The sequence below is a fragment of the Paroedura picta genome, chromosome 1 (assembly GCF_049243985.1).
Source record: "Paroedura picta isolate Pp20150507F chromosome 1, Ppicta_v3.0, whole genome shotgun sequence".
Lineage (NCBI taxonomy): Eukaryota > Metazoa > Chordata > Lepidosauria > Squamata > Gekkonidae > Paroedura > Paroedura picta.
Window position 1 is genome coordinate 81,617,597 of NC_135369.1, and position 19,093 is coordinate 81,636,689.

The window sequence follows — 19,093 nt, forward strand, 5'->3', positions numbered from 1 at the left end:
GGTGTCTGTTGTGGGGAGAGGAAAGGGAAGGTGGATTACCTCACAGGGTGTCTGTTGTGGGCTGAGAGAGCCCTGATATCACTGCTCGGTCAGAACAGTTTTATCAGTGCTGTGGAGAGCCCAAGGTCACCCAGCTGGCTGCATGTGGGGGAGTGCAGAATCGAACCCAGCATGTCAGATTACATATCCGCACTCCTAACCACTACACCAAACTAGTGGTTGGCCTCTTCCCCCAGCACCATCTTCTAGCATCAGTCAGCCAAGTAAGAGCAGAATCACCAGAGTACAGTGCCCCCTACTTGTCATCAGCCAGCCTCTCTGGAAGGATGCAAGAAACACTGAAGTGCCTTGTATAATTAATATAATATTTTCCATCAGCATACAGAGATGGTAGAAACATTGTCAAAGGGTTGAGATTACTAATTAAAAATAATTATTCATAGACCTTACCTGTAGCTGAACATCTTCTGTGTGTTCTTTCTCTGTGTCCACTACAGCATCTTCCAATTCTGGATTGGGAAATAAATACATAATAAAGTTAAAAAAAAAACACTTGAAGCAGCAAAGTTTTTTGGAAATAAAGCATTTGACTACTATGACAAGGCAGTGTCATTATCCAATCCTGCTTCTGAATTAAATGTGCATATTTGCATTAGCCAAATCTTTACACATTTTTAAATAGGTCTGTCAGCTTCTGGCAGAACCATGTAACATCTCTTAAATGCAGTGGCTCCGTTAGCATTTCCTGCATGATGATGCTCTGTGGACAGTCTGAGAGCCACAGCTTCCACTTCATTCAGAGCACTGTAGTACCACTTGACAACCCTGACTGGAAGGCAGATAGATAGTAGTACGGTGCTCAGTCGGTTGTAAGAGCCGTGTTAAAAACACACACTTACTTTAAAGTAGCTCCTATTTAGTAGAGACCATGTTATGGTGGAAGAGCACATGCTTTGTGGGCAAAAGATGATCAATTCAGTATTTTTTCTTTTAAGAGTATCTGGAAGCAGGGCTGGGAAAGAGTTCCTGCCAGTCATCTTGGAGAGTTACTATTTAGTAACACTGCAAACCCAGGCAGATTAAAGGTTTGATTCAATATTAAGCAGATCTTAGACCCACTTTCTGTCTCTTCATACTGCCCAACATACTTCTTCAAATTTACTTAGCAGTTAACGATTTGTCCATTCATCAAAGCCGGATATAAGCACTACTCTTTCCTCTGGGGACAAAGATAGACAGATACAGAAGATACAGTTATGGAAGCAGCCAGCCAACATGGAACACAGCATCTGATAATCTCAAGAAGAGCTGTAAGAGTCTACAGACCTGAACAGTAGGTTTCCCCCCTTCCTTTAGCTTATGTTTCAGAAATTTTACCTTCCCATTAATGCACACTTCTATGCTTAGCAAGTACAGGTGCGATCAGAGATCATGTGACATTTTCACTGCAGCTACTGATACTGAAAATGTGGCTGCAGTAAAAATTCTAAAAGCCGCCAGTCATGCATTGAATTCCAGCACATCCATGTAGCTTTGTTAGATGACAACCGAGGTGCTCATCCAATCTGCAAGGTTTGCGCTGAGCTCCTGATATGAAAATGGGGCACATGGGCTTTGTGGTAGTACCTCTTTTTCACCACACGGGTGAGCACTGTCAAAAATATTCACCATGTAAGAAGCACAGCAATTCCAATCATCCTTGAAAATCTCTTTAAGTCAATCTTTCTACAAAAGTGGGAAAAAATTAAACCTTTCTATTACCCATTTGGTAGCTGGTTTAAATTTATCAGTGGAAAAAGGCAGGCATGTAAACATAATAAATAAGTGTATATACTTCATCTAGGATAGACTATGGGAGAACAGAGGCAGGGGCTAAGGCCATGCAACACGCACTACCACAGGCGATGCAAAAGATCAGGGATGTGGAAATAGCATATCATATTTCTAAAGAGAACTGCTCGTTCAGAAATATTTATATGAAATTCACTATACTCAAGCATTGCAATCCTCCAAGTGGTATCTGGAAATCTACCACTATTGAGCTCCAGATGATCAAGAGCAGTTCTGCTGGAGAAATGTGCTGCCTCCAGGGGCAAGCTCAAGGACATTATAGACTTCTGAGGTCCCTCCCTTCCCCAAATCCTGCTCCTCTAGGCTCCATCCAAAAAATCTCCAAATACTTCCTAATCCAGAGCCAGCAACCCTATTACAACCCAAGATAAATTCTTACACAACTGCTATTTGTCCCAGTAGCAAAGCTATGTGGGTAAGGTGAAATGAGAGACAACCACTCTGGTTTATGTGTAACAACAGTGAGAGGAGGTAAAAGTCAGAACACACTGGTCAGATGAGTGGACCCTACCTCATCCCGTGACTTATTCTAATTCTTGAAGCATTTTTTTCTTGCCAGTCTCCAACATGGAAAGTCTGCTGGGCTGGGGAGAAATGCTGAAAGAAATTGAGCACTGTAAAGGGGAGGTAGAGGGCAGGGTTTAAATCCCCTCACCAGTGTGCTCAGCTTCCATAAAAAAAGTGCCGGCAACCAGATTCTCAGCCATTATGTGGAAACATCCCACATTATGGCTGGAGCGATGGCTGGTGAGTCCAGGTGCCAGGCCCCACCCACTGTGCTGCCTCTGCTTTTGCCTCCTCCACCTGTCTGCACTCTCCTGAGGGCAGGGGCAGGCTCAGAGGGCAGGCAGCAGTGAAGCAGCAAACGGGGCTGGGCTCTGGGGCTCACCAGCTGCTGCCACTTGCTCTTTGAGGCTGCCCACACTCTGTTGAGGGTGAGGTCATCCTCAGAGGACAAGCAGTGGCAGCAGGTGGTGAGGCCCAGAGCACAGCCCTGTTTGCTGCTACTGCTCATCCTCTGAGGCTGCCTGTGCTCTTCTGAGGGTGTGTGCAGTCTTGGAGGACAGGCAACAACAGTGTGGCAAATGGGGCTTGGCTCTGAGGCTAACCAGCTGCCGCAACCACTGCTACTTGTTTCTGCACTCTCCTGAAGGTAGGAGTGGCCTTGGAGGATGAGCAACAGTGGTGGCTGGTGAGGCTCAGAGCTACAGATATCATGTCTGTAGACTTCTGTTTGAGGGGCTGTGCCAGTAAATATTTTCCCCTCCCGCCTACTTGAGGCTCTTGAACAAAGAGAAAATAGCTCCTTCACACCAATTCATGCCAGTCTGTGTTTGCTATGTCATGCTTTCTACTACTTGCCTCCATAGAAAAGGCTATTAGTTGGGAGAAGGATGTCAGGTTACTTCATTGCCAAGAAAACATAGACATTGACTGGATGCAAAAGAGCAAGCAAGATCACTCAAACTTAAACACTGTCAGCACTGAAATTTCAGTGCAGTTACGCAGTATATAAACCCTTTGCCCAATCCCCCTCATGGGATCCAATTAATGTTGGGAAGCTTCAATGGAAAAACAATCCAGGTGCCTGGGAACTCTCCAGGAAACCCAAGGACAGAACCCAAATGGGAAGGTGAGAATGTAGGAGGCAGGGAAGGACAAGAAATTTTCTAGAATCAGTGGACCCATCTAACCATAATAAACTGAATAACATAGGCATGCAGATGGAAAAAAAACCAACAACATTCCAAACAGCTCTTATACCTTGTCCAGACTCTGGAATCTCCAGACAAGAACTGGAGATTCCACAGCTTTTACAGACCAATTCTTCACTGAATGCCAACATGATTTACAATACAAAAGCAATTCCCCAGGCTGGGCAATTTACACATCAAAGCCCTATATACACTATACAAACTATACAAAGGATCAGGGAGGGGGGATGATGGAAATATACATATTAAGACCACAACCATTTGACAGTACCAACCTGGTTCTGACAAAGGAGCAGCCATGATGAGTGGGACAGAGCAGTAGGCTCCAGTACCTACTCATTGCAAACTTTACCACCCTGCAGCCCATTCCCTGCAGGTGGTTGTAGTTATAATCATGAATCATGAATGAAACACAGGAGGAGGAGGAAGAGGAAGAGGAAGAGGAAGAGGAAGAGGAAGAGGAAGAGGAAGAGGAAGAGGAAGAGGAAGAGGAAGAGGAAGAGGAAGAGGAAGAGGAAGAGGAAGAGGAAGAGGAAGAGTTGGTTCTTATATGCCGCTTTTCCCTACCCGAAGGAGGCTCAAAGCGGCTTACAGTCACCTTCCCTTTCCTCTCCCCACAACAGACACCCTGTAAGGTGGGTGAAGCTGAGAGAGCTCTGATATCACTGCTCGGTCAGAACAGTTTTATCAGTGCCGTGGCAAGCCCAAGGTCACCCAGCTGGTTGCATGTGGGGGAGTGCAGATTCGAATCTGGCATGCCAGATTAGAAGTCCGAACTCCTAACCACTACACCAAACTGGCTCTCTTCCTAATAGGACCTGAGACCAATACACCACCAGCAATACAGGCTGCAACCTATGGCCGACACTTTTGATGTGGAAAACATCTTCTGGCATGACTCTTAGGGCAGAAATGGGTATGGACATGACATCTGTAGTCTTGCCCAGGGAGCCTGCCAGAAGACACAGGGAGGCAGTCACCAGAGGAGGCCACGGCCTGCTCCCCTGAAGCTGGTGGTGCCCAGCTGGTGGTGCCCATGACCTATGTGAATGCTGAAGGCCCAGATGCTGCTCAGGGTCAGGCTGTGACTCATGCAGCTGCTGCAGGCTGAGGTGCCATCCCTGAAGCCACTAGAGGCCAGGCCATGGCCCACATGACTACCGTCATGTGTCTGTCTGAAAGGGAGGGAAGAGGGACCAGGGGGTTGAGGAAGCTAGAGGGAAGGAGGGAGAGGGGAGGTGGAGGTAGGGGGGAAGGAGTCTGTGTGTATGTGTGTGTGTGTGTGAGTGAGTGAGTGAAAGAGACAGAGAGAGAGAGAGAGAGGAAGGGGGAGGGACCAAAGAGCCTCAGAGCAGGTATGTGTTCCACAGACTTTCACTACTGTATTATGTGGTACTAGGAATCAAGCCCATTTTAAAAGAGGATAAAATGGGCGCTAGGGCAGCCGGGAGAAGGCGGCGCAGCCCCCCCCCCACCGGCAGCTCTCAGGATGCTTCTCCCGGCCGGGAGAAGGCAGCACGGCCCCCCACAGGACTTACCGCATTGGCTGCCAGTCAGTCGATGTGGTGATTCCGTGGCCGGGCAAAGCAGGCAACGGGGAGCCGCGCTTTGCGCGGCTCCCCTTTGGCTGCTTGGGGCGGGATGGACACTGCCCCTCCGAGTTTTTATCCCAGACAGGGCCCGCCCTAACTCCTCCCACACAACCCTTAGTCAATTATTAAGTCGGGTTTACAGATGATGAGCCCCTAGGGTCACCAGGAGATATGAGGCAAGAGGAGTGCTGTGGAAGTTCTTAAGAGCTAAACCAGGACTAATACTACTGGAACAACCAATCACAATAGGGAAAACAATTCTTGCAATCCCTCCCCCTTTTCAGACTCCCATATTATCCTCTATGTAACCCCCTCCCCCCTATGAGCCTCTTGTGGCGCAGAGTGGTAAGGCAGCCGTCTGACAGCTTTGCCCATGAGGCTGGGAGTTCAATCCCAGCAGCCGGCTCAAGGTTGACTCAGCCTTCCATCCTTCCGAGGTCGGTAAAATGAGTACCCAGCTTGCTGGGGGGTAAACGGTAATGACTGGGGAAGGCACTGGCAAACCACCCCGTATTGAGTCTGCCAAGAAAACGCTAGAGGGCGTCACCCCAAGGGTCAGACATGACTCGGTGCTTGCACAGGGGATACCTTTACCTTTTTAACCCCCTCCCCCCAGAAAGAAATTTCAGGGTTCCAGTGGGATGAAGCAGGAAAGTCCCACTCCATGAGGTTCATGGATCACTGAATACATGTCACTGGCTGATACTAATGTGCAGTTCTTGTTTGGATAAAACTTAAGAAATGCGATGGAAGTTTTATCATACCTCTCATTACTTACCTTGTCCATCTTCTTTTAGCATGCATGTAAAAATATGATCACAGTTATTCATACTGAACAGTAATTTATTTATTTCTAATTCCATGTACCATAAAAGCTAATGATGAATTATTAAATCCATATTTTAAAAATGCATTTGCATGAACAATATATAGCAGGGACCCAAGACATTTAGCTCCTCCACTTTCTATCAAAGAGCCTTATAGAGATCAACTTAATGAAATAGAAATCCATAGTTTCTCAACATACAGTTCCTATCTACAGTGCTAGAAAAAGAGAGAGAGTAAGACATGGCAGCACTTGACATAGTTTGAGTGTGGGTGTAAAGATCCAGACACTCCTCACTATAGAGAAGCACTGTATAAATAAATGCTATAAAATCCAACACCAATATTTCTGATTTATGTGATTGGGTTCTCAAAACTGACTCACAGATTTATCGCTCTTCAATTCAGCTATCACAATCAGCCCCATGGTATAAAACAATTTTAAAAGACCACTCTAGAGCATCATATTTAGTAAACATAACAACACGTAATCTTAGAATGGCCCTAACATCTTTGCGGTTTGAAATGATGCCATCAGCCATGATCTCTGGGCAATATCTCCAAATACCCACAGCCCAACACATGTGTATATGTGGAAATTCATCTGTGGGGGACCTGCCCAACTATGTTTTGGCTTGTCCCCTGTACTCCGAACCCAGGGGCAAATTTCTGATTTTAACAAATTCATCTATCTGTTACCATATGTCGACCCCTATATCTCATATAGGGTGGCACTTTTCGCTCTGGCTGCCAGGAAGATCCGAGCTAATGCATTTTTACAGGAGCCTCCACCTTGATACACCATTTTATCCCTCTTATTGTAACTCAGTAGTCCATGTTTACAATTTTATGTATGCAATATTGGAGAAATATTGTTTTATTTGTATTTGTACCATATTGTTTTAATTGTTTTGTAATGGCCTTTGGCTATATACAATAAATGTTATTGTGTTGAATCATATCGTATTGTATAAAATAAGATTCTTCTCTACTTTGGTTTCAAACAGAAACAAGTTTTTGGGAAGGATCTAAAGATGAGCTGTAACTATCCTGTTTTCCCCATCTTCAACATGCTGTTTTCCAATGCTGCTATACTATGAAAAAGAATACATTCCAAGCACATTAGCATGCTTTCTAGAAGGACTAATGCACATTGTGTGCACTACAAAAGTCATGCCCAGATCAGGAATGTTTTTCCACTGTCCGCTTCCCAGCATTTTTCTGCCAGCCCACCAGAGGTTTTTGAGGTTTTTAATTTTAATATCCATAATGTTTAGCATATTCTAACACTATGATTATTTATTGCAATAGATTATTACAACACTACTATTGCCATTTGTCTATTTCTAGTTTTCATAGAATTGTTATAGCACATGCGTGACATCTATGCTTTCTGAAGCCAGTGAGGAATTTCTATAGAGTGCATGTGGCGAGGAAATGCTGAGAAAAGATAGAAGGAAATATACAGAAAACTCCTGAATGGGTATATTCCTTTGCAAACACGCATATCCCTGTTTTCGCCACAATGGTGAAAAGAACACAGAAAAATGTTGCCATATAGGAAAAAAAGAAGTTATCATGTTGGTTATCTTCCTCCACACTTTGCCTACTCACAGGGTTGTGAGAAAGATTAAAATAAACACACACCCCTGTTTTCTCCTTCAATATGCAGCCCCTCATACTGTAATTCCACACTGCTTTGAAAAGTTCCCTGACCCCCAGAAGCATCATTTGGGATGGTGCAGAGGCCTGAAGAAAATATGGGTACATAGGAAGTTCTGTTCCATAATCTGTTTCTTAGAATCTACTCCATTTTGAATTATTACCTGAAAACCAAAGCCCAGGCTTATAGTTTATTAATAGTTATATATACTGGAATAGTATTAACTGTTCCAAATCAGGATTAGTTGGAGAAAGGACAACCACACCACCAAGGCCAGAAAGATTAGTCAAAATAATAGAATAGAATGCTGGCAAAGAAAAAAAAAACTATATGGTCACCACACAGCTACGAAGAACATCTAAGACTAACAAACTAACTTGACTGGTGTGTATGTGGAAGGGGGGGGGGATTCAGATATCACATCTCCAAACTTGCCAATAACAGAGTAAATAAACAGAAAAGAATAATTTTCAGTACAAATCCAATGTCTTCAAGATTTGCTGTGAAACAGCATGCCCTTGAAAAAAAAAAATTCCATCCAAATTCAGATTTGTCTTACTTTGTCTCATCTTTATTTCATGCAAAAGCTTCCACAAGCAAACAACCTGAAAACAACCTAAGAACAAAGGAATGAATTCTGGCAAGTGACTTTAGAGGACAAAGTCAGAGAGAAAAATCTTGAAGATGGAGTGTGGCTAAAAGCACTAATATCCCTTCCCATCACAATTAAGGATGGGCACAAATCAGCTGATGAACGAAAGTTTATCACAAATTTTGGCCATGAACTTATGGTTTTTTAAGTGATGTTCACAAACTGAAGAACTGCGTGCCATACATGTCCATGAATTTTGGTGAAGTTCTTGGAAGTTCATGAAGAACTCTCTGCTCTTTATAAAAAAGAAATTAAAGTCCCTGCTTTCTGCAACCCGTGACAAGCTGGAGAAAGCAGAGAGGAGCTGCCCTCTGCTCCCTGGGACTTTTTGCAAAGAGCAGAAAGCCAATGGTTCCAAACAGCTGAGCAGCAGAGACTGCTATACAGCTGTTTGGTTTAAATGGCTGGAACTGCACTCTGTGGCTTTTTGTGGGAGTAGAAATCAGGGTTCAAATGGCTCAGTCCTATAACAACTTTTTACATAGTTGCCAAAACTGAAAGATACTTTTCAGTGTAGTATAGTGCACTGGTGAAAACAATCACCTCTAAGATCTGAAATATGGAAAGCCTCCACTTTTAGAATCTATTATGTTTTAGTCTTTAGCTTAACACCCTTACTTGCACTCTGAGAACAAAGTTTATTAATACAATATACTAATAAAAGATGGGTGATTTTCATAATCATGTTAGCCCTTTGTGTAACATTTTTATCAAGACAACACAGGATCAAGATTCCTCTGTACCAGACCCCCACTTAGGGCCTATGACATTTTGTGACCCAAAGTCCTCTGACCTTGCAAAGTCAAGTGACCAGTGACCAGCCACTGTGCCTTTATAGGTGTAGCTGGCCACATGTCCTTCCCTTCCCTTCCCACTCTCATGTGTCTGGCTGTATGCTGCCCGCGTGAAAGCCCCATGCCTCCTTCCCTGCTTCACCTGCTGATTCTTCAATGGTAGCGTGGCTGATTCCCAGCCACTCTTATCTTTAATCTAAAATGGCCAACAGTTGAGATATGCAAATAAATATATCAGAAGCAAATTAATTTGTATAGCCTGAAAACAGACATCTTCCCCTGCTCCCACATACCATCTTTCAGGACTAAGCACATGAGGACAGGTGTGCAGACATTATATATAATCCCAAATTTCACAGCATTTCATTCCAAAATGGGACTAGGATTTGTCCCTGTCCAAGGCCTGTTCTTCTTTAGAATGCCAGTGGAGGCAGTTAGGCCTGGAATCTCAACTGCCTAACTAAAGGAGTTGTTTGAGAGCTTTTTATGGGGGTTAGGCTTCATATTAGTTCTGATTAGCTGTTGGTTAGAGTTACCAGATGTCATGTCTGCTTTTTTGTGTGTGTGTGTGTCTATCCGCTTTTGAGCTCTTTTTAAACAACTTATGAAAATGTCCTCTTAGTAGCAATTATCAGAGCTTATAGTGGGGTATTTAAAATGAGATTTGTCATAGTGATCATTTGTTTGAAGGATTCAGTCTAAATTGTGATTTATTAATTGCTTGAATTTGGTTGTTTGGTAATGAGGTGTTTTGTCCTTCGGCACTAGTGTGGCAAAAAATACTTGCTTGTACTACACCACTATATTAAGCAAAGTTTCAGATTTATCCAATGCAGTTTAAGGCTGAGCTAAGTTGTGTCATGTGGACACCTCAGAGAGTTGCATATGTTGTTCTCCTTGGATATTGCAATAATAAGCTTTCCAATCCCTCTCCATTAACCTGGTGACCATCCATCCATGCCTTTAATAAAACTGTGCTTTAGTTTAATCCTAACTACTGGTGCTCATTTCTTTATAGTCTTCCGTTTACAGTATCTCTTTTTTATTTTCCTAAAAATAGTTTTTTCTTGGTACAGATAATTGAACAATTACATGTCTAGAATTCATGATCCAAATAATTTTCATGACCATTGAAGATACACTAGTTCCAATGTAAATAATATTTGCATGTAAAAGCTTTACCTTTTCCCGTATGCTTCACTGTCTGCTCTTCATCTGGAGGCTTTGGTGGTGGCCACACTGATGGAATTCTCCTGGGAAATCGCCCTTCGATGTAGTCGGATGAATGTGTGGGTTGGTTGACTGCAGCCCACGTATAAAGTTGATCTTGCTGTAGTTATTTTCAGGACAAAAATAAAATGCAAACATGAAATCTTTTTATGATCTAAAGATACTGCTTCCAAAGCATGTTTTACACTATTTCTTTAAAGTACTGGATTTTTAAAAATGGTTTACACATTCTTTATTTGCTGAATTAGCACTTTGGAAAATTCATCTTTTATATGCCAATTGAACAATATGGACTTCATAGAGAGCTGGCACAAATATTCTGGGTACCAATCCCAATGAAAGGATTAGATTGCTCAGGGGAATTTTAAATTGCATTTGGGAAAAAAATAGAAAGAGGCAGGGTTTGAGGAGGTGAGGGGTTGGCAACCCTACATGAGAGTGAAGTCTGAAAGAAAAGAGACAGCCGATGGGAGAAGGTATTTAGGTCCCAAATGTAACCCCCTGCACCATGCAAGACACTTACAACCCTAGCACTGACCATGTAACCTGCCACCCCTTGAATCTTCACAGAATCAGCCTCTCCGTCAGATGATTATCCAGCCTCTGTTTAAAAATTTCAAAAGATGGAGAACCTACCACCTCCTGAGGAAGCCTGTACCACTGAGAAACAGCTCTAACTGTCAGGAACTTTCCCCAGATATTTAGAGGGAATTTCTTTTGAATTAATTTCATCCCATTGGATCTGGTCCATCCATCCAGGACAAGAGAGAACAACTCTGCTCCATCCTCTATATTGCAGCCTTTTAAATACTTGAAGATGGCTATCAGATCCCCTCTCAGTCATCTCACCACCAGGCTAAACAGACAAAGCTCCCCCAACCTATTCTCATACGTCTTGGTCTCCAAATCCCTCACCATCTTTGTTACCCTCTTCTGGACATGCTCAAGTTTGTGGACATGCTCCGGTTTGTCTACATCTCTCAGTATTCCAAATATTCCAAGTATTTTTAGCCACCGAGTCACACTGCTGACTCATGTTCAATGTATGGTCTACTAGGACTCCTAGATCCTTTTCGCACATACTACTGCCAAGACAAGTCTTCCCCATCCTATATTGGTGTATATGGTTTTTCCTACCTAAATGCAGAACTATGCATTTGTCCCTATTGAATTTCATTTTATTCAGTTTAGACCAGTTCTCAAGCCTATCAATATCATCCTGTATTCTGATTCTATCTTCTGTTGTGTTTGCTACCCCTCCCAGTTTAGTATCATCTGCAAATTTTATGTATCCCCTCTTATGCCTCATCTTTAACCGCTCCTGGTGGAGCGGAAGAAATAAAACAGTAAGGGCCCCGAGGGCAGGCCCTGTCCGGGATGAGGAAGGGTGCCGATAGGCCCCTTCCCCTGGACTGACAAGCAGAGGGCCCAGTCGGGAGGCGCAAAGCACCTCCTGATTGGGCCCTCCGCTTGTCAGTCCAGCCCCAAACTGCCAATCAGCAGCCGTGCACAGTGTGGCTGCTGATTGGCTATTTTCCCGGACTACAATCAATTGGGAGGCGCAAAGCGCCTCCCAACCTGCCCCACCCCCCACCAGAGCTTACCTTCGCTCCATGGCTGCCATTGCTCTGCTGGCCGCCAAGAGCGAACATATGCTCTCTGGCCCCTGCCCTCTACCCGACAACAGCTCCCCAGACCCCGGGGAGGCCGCTGGCTGGCTCGCTGAGCCGCCCAGTGCCTTCCCCGGGGCCTGGGGAGCATTTTGAAGATCAGGAGGGGGAGGAAAAAAACTCCCCAAGCCCCGGGGAAGGCTCCGCGAGCTGCGGATCGCCTTCCCCGGGGCCTAGGGAGCTTTTTTCCAGATCGGAGAAGCTCCCCAGGTCCCTAGCGCCCGCTGAATTTTGGTTTCAGTGGGCTTTACTACTAGTTCATTTATAAATATGAAACATTCTTATTATTGTCATAGTATTAAGAAACATTAATTGTATTGTCATATATGTACAAAGCATACATAAATAGAATAAGCAAAGTAGATCACATAATCAATTCCCAGTTTATTAAGCAAGGGTCCTATTCTGAATGAGTCACAAAAACCCTCTTGGTATCCTGCTGGACTATTCCTTCCTTTGTAATCTTGTCAAAGGCAAGGGTTGACAGAAGCAGCCATTTAGGCTGACACATACCCCCAGTCTTTTGACGCAAATTATTGATTTGCATCTATAAATGTCATTATTACGAATGTGACCAACATTCAGTTTTCAAGAGAAGCAATTTAACACCCTTCAATTATAACAAGTAAATCAATCATGTGTATGTTATTTTTGGTATAGAGAAAAAGTAGTTTAAAAAGTCTGAATTAAAGATTATCTAAGTTACTTTGGTTTTCTACAAAAGATTGCTTCAAGATTATTCATATAAATATATATGCCCAGCAACTCCCTCTCCCCTAATTGCGATCATGATTTTATAATGAAAATCTACCCACATGGAAAGTTCCTAGTCTCAGTATTTTTACACAACAAACCTGCAGTACTCATAGTTGAGGATATAGAATAATATTCTAATTGTAACTCATAGATATTAACACCTTATGAAAAGGTGCTGTTTAGAGCAGACAATGAATAGTAATCTTCCATTCAGTCTTTATTTCATGCTTTCATTATGTGAGCTAAATATAGGTTTACATGTTCTATTCTGCTTAAGGATCTCTTATATTTCCAAATGAGAAGGTCTTCTCTTACCATAGTCAAGTATCTAAATGCAATCCAAATGTTCATTTTTTCTCCTGTTCAGAACAAGCTGCCTACTCGAACTTACCAGGACACAACTCACAATTTCCCCCTTTTCTGCAGCAGGGGTGCTTCATGTCATTCCATATATAAATACTGATGATAAAAGAAGCAACCTTGCTTAAGCATGCCTTTATACAATTTGGACTCCTCCTTTAAAAACTGCAGAACGCTCCTACATGGGTGAGGCAAACTATGTGCCTGCAGAATTTGGAGATATTTCTCCATTTCCTACTCAGTAAAACTGCTTTCTTCCTTCTCGTTATATTACTTACCTAAGCAGTTTCCATTTTCAGGTTACTTCCTATGTTCCTGTAAGTGCACATCCAACTATCGCATTGATAACAGTTAAAACCCAAATGGTACTTACTACCAGGAACATGACCTCCAAGCTGAATTCTGGGCGTGCCATTATCTTGTTTGTTTCCTTACTGACGTAGCCAGAGACTCATCTTATGAATAAATAAGGAGCTACTAAGATCCTAAAGCCCACTTAATTGCACAGCTGCTACAAAGTTAAAGAAGTGCAGGTGACTCATAAAGCTTTAAGCCTGGTAAAGAACCTAAGACAAATATCACTACCCTGAAATGGTTAATAGAAGGCAATAGAAATGGACCTGAAACCAATTCACAAACAGATTACAAAGATGTTAAAAGGAGCCTTAGTCAGCAGTGTTGGTTTGAAGGGGGAGGGAAATGACACAAAGGCAGAAGTGAAAAGTAATTACAAGATACATTCTTGGAGAAAAAGATCATCTCCCTTGTACTCTTCAAATACTTAGCAGGGCTTGCAGCTTATTTTCCTGCATCCCTCCCTCTTTGCCAAAAATAGTTTTGTACAAAAGCTTGTGTATTGATCAGAGCTCTGCGCCTGCATGTGTGTACCCACCAGCACACTGATGCCCGTGCCTCCCCCCCCCCCCCCACGGCGCTGGCTGCTTCGGGTGCAAACAGTCGCTTCAGATGCTGAAGGGCCCAGCCCTAATCATGTTTGTTTGTTTTTTTCTGGTGGTAGGGCATAAATAGGGAAAGAGGGGGAGGGCATGCAATGAAGCAGACCTACCCTATTAGCATGGCATCTGTATTCTGTATTTTTAATCTTTACTGTAAACACACAATCATAGGGGCCCAATTACTATGGCCAGCCTATCAGAAATCTACGCAAACATAAATTGAGACCATTATGCTAAGAATCCCAAAAAGAAATCTTGAAAAATGTTTTATTGGAAGTATTTTTTTAAATTAATTTTGGGACTTGGGGGGGGGGGAGGAAGTCTGTGTCCCCAAAGCCACCACTGTGAGGGGATTAGTGGCTTGAGTTGATTGACAACTCGAGAAGTGGGGAGGGGGGAACCTGCACTTGCATCTTCTCTGCTGCCTTGTTGAGGAGGGAAAAGTCACAACAAGATGGCAGGATAATGCAGGAGGGGTCTCCCGTCAGGAAGTAGCCAAATGCGCAGTTTACAATCGTGCATTTGCAAGCAGGAGATGGCGGTTATTGTCCACCTCCATGTGGAAATGATCCCATTTAACATCTTCATATGCCTTCTTGCTCAGCTGGTGCAGAGGTTCGGGCTGGGTTGCCACCAATACGCAGATGATACTCAGCTCTTCCTCCTGATGGATGACCACCCTGATTGTCCCCCAGAAGCATTAGCTAGATGACTGGAAGTAGTGACAAGGTGGCTCAGTCAGAATCAAGTGAAGATCAACCCTGCAAATATGGAGGCTCTAGGCTGGGCAGGAAGGATCCAAATGAGGAAGCGCGTCTGCCCAACCTGGATGGTGTGCAGCTATAAGTAACTTGCTCCATCAGGAACCTGGGTGGGATCCTGGATGTTCCCCTTTCAATGGATTCTCAGGTCACAAGAGTAGTGTGGCTGGCATTCTACCACTTTGCCAAGTCAAACTACTAGCAACCTACTTGTCCCGGGAACACAATGGATACCTCTAGACTAGACTTCTGCAACTTGCTCTACACAGGCCTACCCTTAACTTTGATCTGGAAACTACAGCTGGTCCAGACTGCAATGGCCAGGGTTGAATTCTGGATCTGGCTTAAGGTTTTGGTAATTACCTTCAAGGCCATATATGGTCTGGGCCCAGTGTACCTGAAGGACTGCCTCTCTGCCTTCGCCCCTCAAAGAGCTCTATGCTCCACTAACTTCAACTGGCTAGTGATCCCTGGCCCCAAGGAAGTCTGCTTGACCTCAATCAGTGCCAGAGACTTCTCTGTCCTGCTTCCCACCTGGTAGAATGAGCTCCCAGAGGAGATCAGGGCCCCAATAGAACTAAAACAGTTCCGCAGAGCCTGCAAAAGGGGAGCTCATCTGCCAGGCATTTGGTTGAGGTCGATTGAAGCTAAACAACACCAACTGCACCCCCAAACCTCCCACCCTTAAACCTGAACTGACAAATCATGGCTCTGTTAGATTGTTTACTCTGTTAGAATATGATTGTATCTGTTTATTGTTATTAATATTACTGTTGCATTTCATTTGATATAGTTACTGAGTTTGATGTATTGTTCTTGTTTTGTTCCATGTGAACTGCCCTGAAAGGCAAGGGTGGTATATCGTTAAACCCCCCCCCCTGCTTTGCGGCTCCTGATTGGGCCCTCCGAGTGTCACTTGAGGGCCAAGCAGCCAATGGGGAGCCGTGCAAAGTGCGACTCCCCATTGGCTGGTTGGCCCAGCCTCGCCTGGGCTGGCCGGGGAGTCACCGCTCAGAGAAAGAAGCCTTCCCCAGCGGTAAGTCCTCCAGCCAGCTTCCCCTCGCCCAGGAAGCCTTCTGCTGGGCCCTGGGGCAGGCTCGCCTGCCCCTGGGCCCGGCAGTAGGCCACAAACCCCGCCGCCACCGTCCCGAGTCTTCTGCCAGGCCCTGGGGCAGCCGAGCCTGCCCCGTGCCCGGCAGTAGGCCGCAAAGCCCGCCGCCACCGTCCTGAGCCTTCTGCCGGGCCCTGGGGCAGCCAAGCCTGCCCCTGGGCCCGGCAGCAGGCCGCAAAGCTCGCTGCCGCCATCTCGAGCCTTCTGCCGGGTCCTGGGGCTGCTGAGCCTGCCCCTGGGCCTGGCAGTAGGCCACAAAGCCAGCCGGCGCCGTCCTGAGCCTTCTGCCAGGCCCTGGGGCAGCTGAGCCTGCCCCGTGCCCGGCAGTAGGCCGCAAAGCCCGCTGCCACCGTCCCAAGCCTTCTGCTGGGCCCTGGGGCAGCCGAGCCTGCCCCTGGGCATGGCAGTAGGCCACAAAGCCCGCCGCCGCCATCTCGAGCCTTCTGCTGGGCCCTGGAGCTGCCGAGCATGCCCCTGGGCCCGGCAGAAGGTCCCAAGGCCACCTACCTTACTCTGTTCCTCCCTTTCTCCCAGCATCCCCTTTATCCTTCCCTTCCTCCCAGCATTCCCTTTGTTTTTCCCTTTCTCCCTTCCTCCCTCTCTTCCATCTGCCTCTTTCTGGCTACCTGTTTCTCTCCCTCTTCTTCTGTCTCTTCCTCTCTTTTTTTCTGTCTTTCTGTCTCTCTTTCTCCTTTTCGTCCTTCCTTCGCCCCATCTCTCCACCCACCCACCATGCTAGGGCCTGCTGTATTTTGGCCACAGCGGGCTTAATATCTAGTAAATGTAATAAATTAAAAAAATATAAAAAATAAGCGCTCGGGAACTGCACAATAACAGTCAATCAAAATACACATTTGAACTCACTAAATAGAGCAATTAACTGCTTCTGCTTAGGAACAATCAGGTTCTTCAGCAGGTTCTCCAAAGTCTATATAAGTTCATATTGTGCTTGTGTGTTTTGTTCGGTGTTTGGAGTTGGAATTTGACTCAATAAAGAGCTGTTGTTTTCAAAGAACATCTAGTCTGTGTCTACCTAACCCCATACTTAGAATCATAGAATCATAGAGTTGGAAGGGGCCATACAAGCCATCTAGTCCAACCCCTGCTCAACGCAGGATCAGCCCTAAGCATCCTAAAGCATCCAAGAAAAGTGTGTATCCAACCTTTGCTTGAAGACTGCCAGTGAGGGGGAGCTCACCACCTCCTTAGGCAGCCTATTCCTATACTATTCCTATACTTATTGGGTTCAGTCCATTTAAATCCTTCAATTGGTTTCTCCCCCTTTCAAACTAAGGGAAGTGAAAGAGAGATTTAAAATGACTGCCAGCCATTTCAGCCCGACAGTGGATTGGCTTACACACCCCACTGTAAGGCTGAAATGCTACAAGCCATTTCAGTTGTCAGTTTCGCTAGTTACCATTTAGAAGGGGGAGAAGCAAAATGCATCAATGAAAAGGCTGCCAGTCAATTAACCATAGCATCATGATGGGTTCACCCATCAGTTCTTTGGTTTTAAACCTTCTATTACACTTCCTCCCTTCCATTTCAGTCTTACACTGATTTCAGCCAGCCCTTCTGCTTTATCAAGCTCTGTCCCGTGTATATTTTGCAAGTCCTGCCTTGCGTTAATCCCTTCCCTTTTATCACCTGTTTCATTAACTTTTTTTACCTTCCCTGCCTCTTTTGCCTCTTTGGCTTCTGGGCCCTCTTGGGGCCCTCTATTAGACCAATACAAGCACCACTTTTTCTTTTATTGCCTCAGTTCCCTGATGCATCTTTTCTGCAGGCAATGCTTCTCTTTGTTGTGACATCTCCCCATTGACCCTCCTTCCCCTCTGGCAGTCCTCCACCAGTTCTTGCCATGTCCTCTACCCCCTACTAACGTCCCCTCCTCTCAGATTCCCTCTCCCTTTTACTATTGTGTGGTATTTATTACTAAGCCTACAACCAACTCAATAATAATAATAATAATAATAATAATAATAATAATAATAATAAATCCTAAATGTAAGTATAAAACAAATCAAACATGTATACAAATTAAATTTAAATGTGCTAGAGATCTTTTAAGCAATGCTTTAATAGGACAACAGATGACACTATTGTGAGAAAGCAGAGTACTGGCTAAATAGAAAAATGCCACAGTGAGGAATTATAATAACTTCATTTTGGGTAACATACAACAACAGCAAAAAGATTGAAGCTATACTTATATACTTTTTTACTAGTAGAAAAACATATTCTTGTATGGTCTTGTAACACATAAAATCAGCACCGTTGGAAATATATTAGCTATGCGATGTATGTAAAATTTTCTGAAATTTTGAAACTACAGCAAAAATGTTTGAATTAGTTTCCCCTTTTCCAGGCATTTAAAGGTCCTGTTGCACAACACAACTAGATTGATATTGGCTACCTTCCTCACCTACTGCTTGTATTTCCTAATACTGATTATGGAAACGTTTTCTGTCTTGTGGGAAACAGACAGTGTGGTACCAAACTCAGAAACATTTATGTAAGTAAATATTTGTAAATTATTCATTTTAATACTAATTTTTCCCCAGTGGGAAAAAAGGGAATTAAGTAAATAAATAGGGATGGTTGATTCAATTTTGTTCAGGGTAACTCCTAAAACAAACCCTAAAACAAACTGAGCCAAATAGGCCCCACCCAAACCAAACCAGTCCTGGAGGTTTGAGTCTCACTTTCTTGCTATGGCTGGGATTGCCCTGGAAGGAACTTTCCTTCCACCTTTCTCCTAGCTAAGGCTTGTCCTGGCCAGGAGAAAGTGGGAGGGGAATGGCAGGGACTCCTTTCCACTTTTCCCCGAGCTAATGCTCTCCATAGCCAAGGTGGGTGGAAACTGTCCTGAAAGAGATGCCCACCCACCTTTCTCCCAGCCCAGGCTTATTCTGCCTGGGAGAAAGAACAGGAATTACCCTGGAAGGCGTTCTCTTCCACCACTCTTTCATCCAAGGCTTGCTCTGGCTTCAAGGAGGGGGAATCACCATGGAAGGGAAACCCTTGCACCTGTCTCCCAGCCATGGCTCATCGTGGCCAGAAGTAAGGGGGGAGATCACCAGGAAGATGCTTCCCATTTCAGTCTGTCTTGGCCATGCATCCTGGAGAAAGGGAGACAGATCATTGGGGAAGAGTT

At 44.5% G+C, this 19,093-nt stretch overlaps 1 protein-coding gene across 2 annotated transcripts in view; it reads right to left on the minus strand.

The window, feature by feature from the left end:
• FMN2 (formin 2) overlaps positions 1 to 19,093 on the minus strand; it is a 223,718-nt gene that overhangs the window by 163,872 nt on the left and 40,753 nt on the right. Inside the window, exons 5-7 of one of the 2 annotated variants that reach the window (XM_077345237.1) lie at positions 10,275 to 10,422; positions 5,937 to 5,948; positions 451 to 509 (exon numbers count right to left, since the gene is read on the minus strand). In XM_077345237.1, the coding sequence (XP_077201352.1) occupies positions 451 to 509; positions 5,937 to 5,948; positions 10,275 to 10,422 (219 nt within the window). The remainder of the gene's footprint in view (positions 1 to 450; positions 510 to 5,936; positions 5,949 to 10,274; positions 10,423 to 19,093) is intronic. The other variant, XM_077345246.1, reaches the window with a different exon arrangement.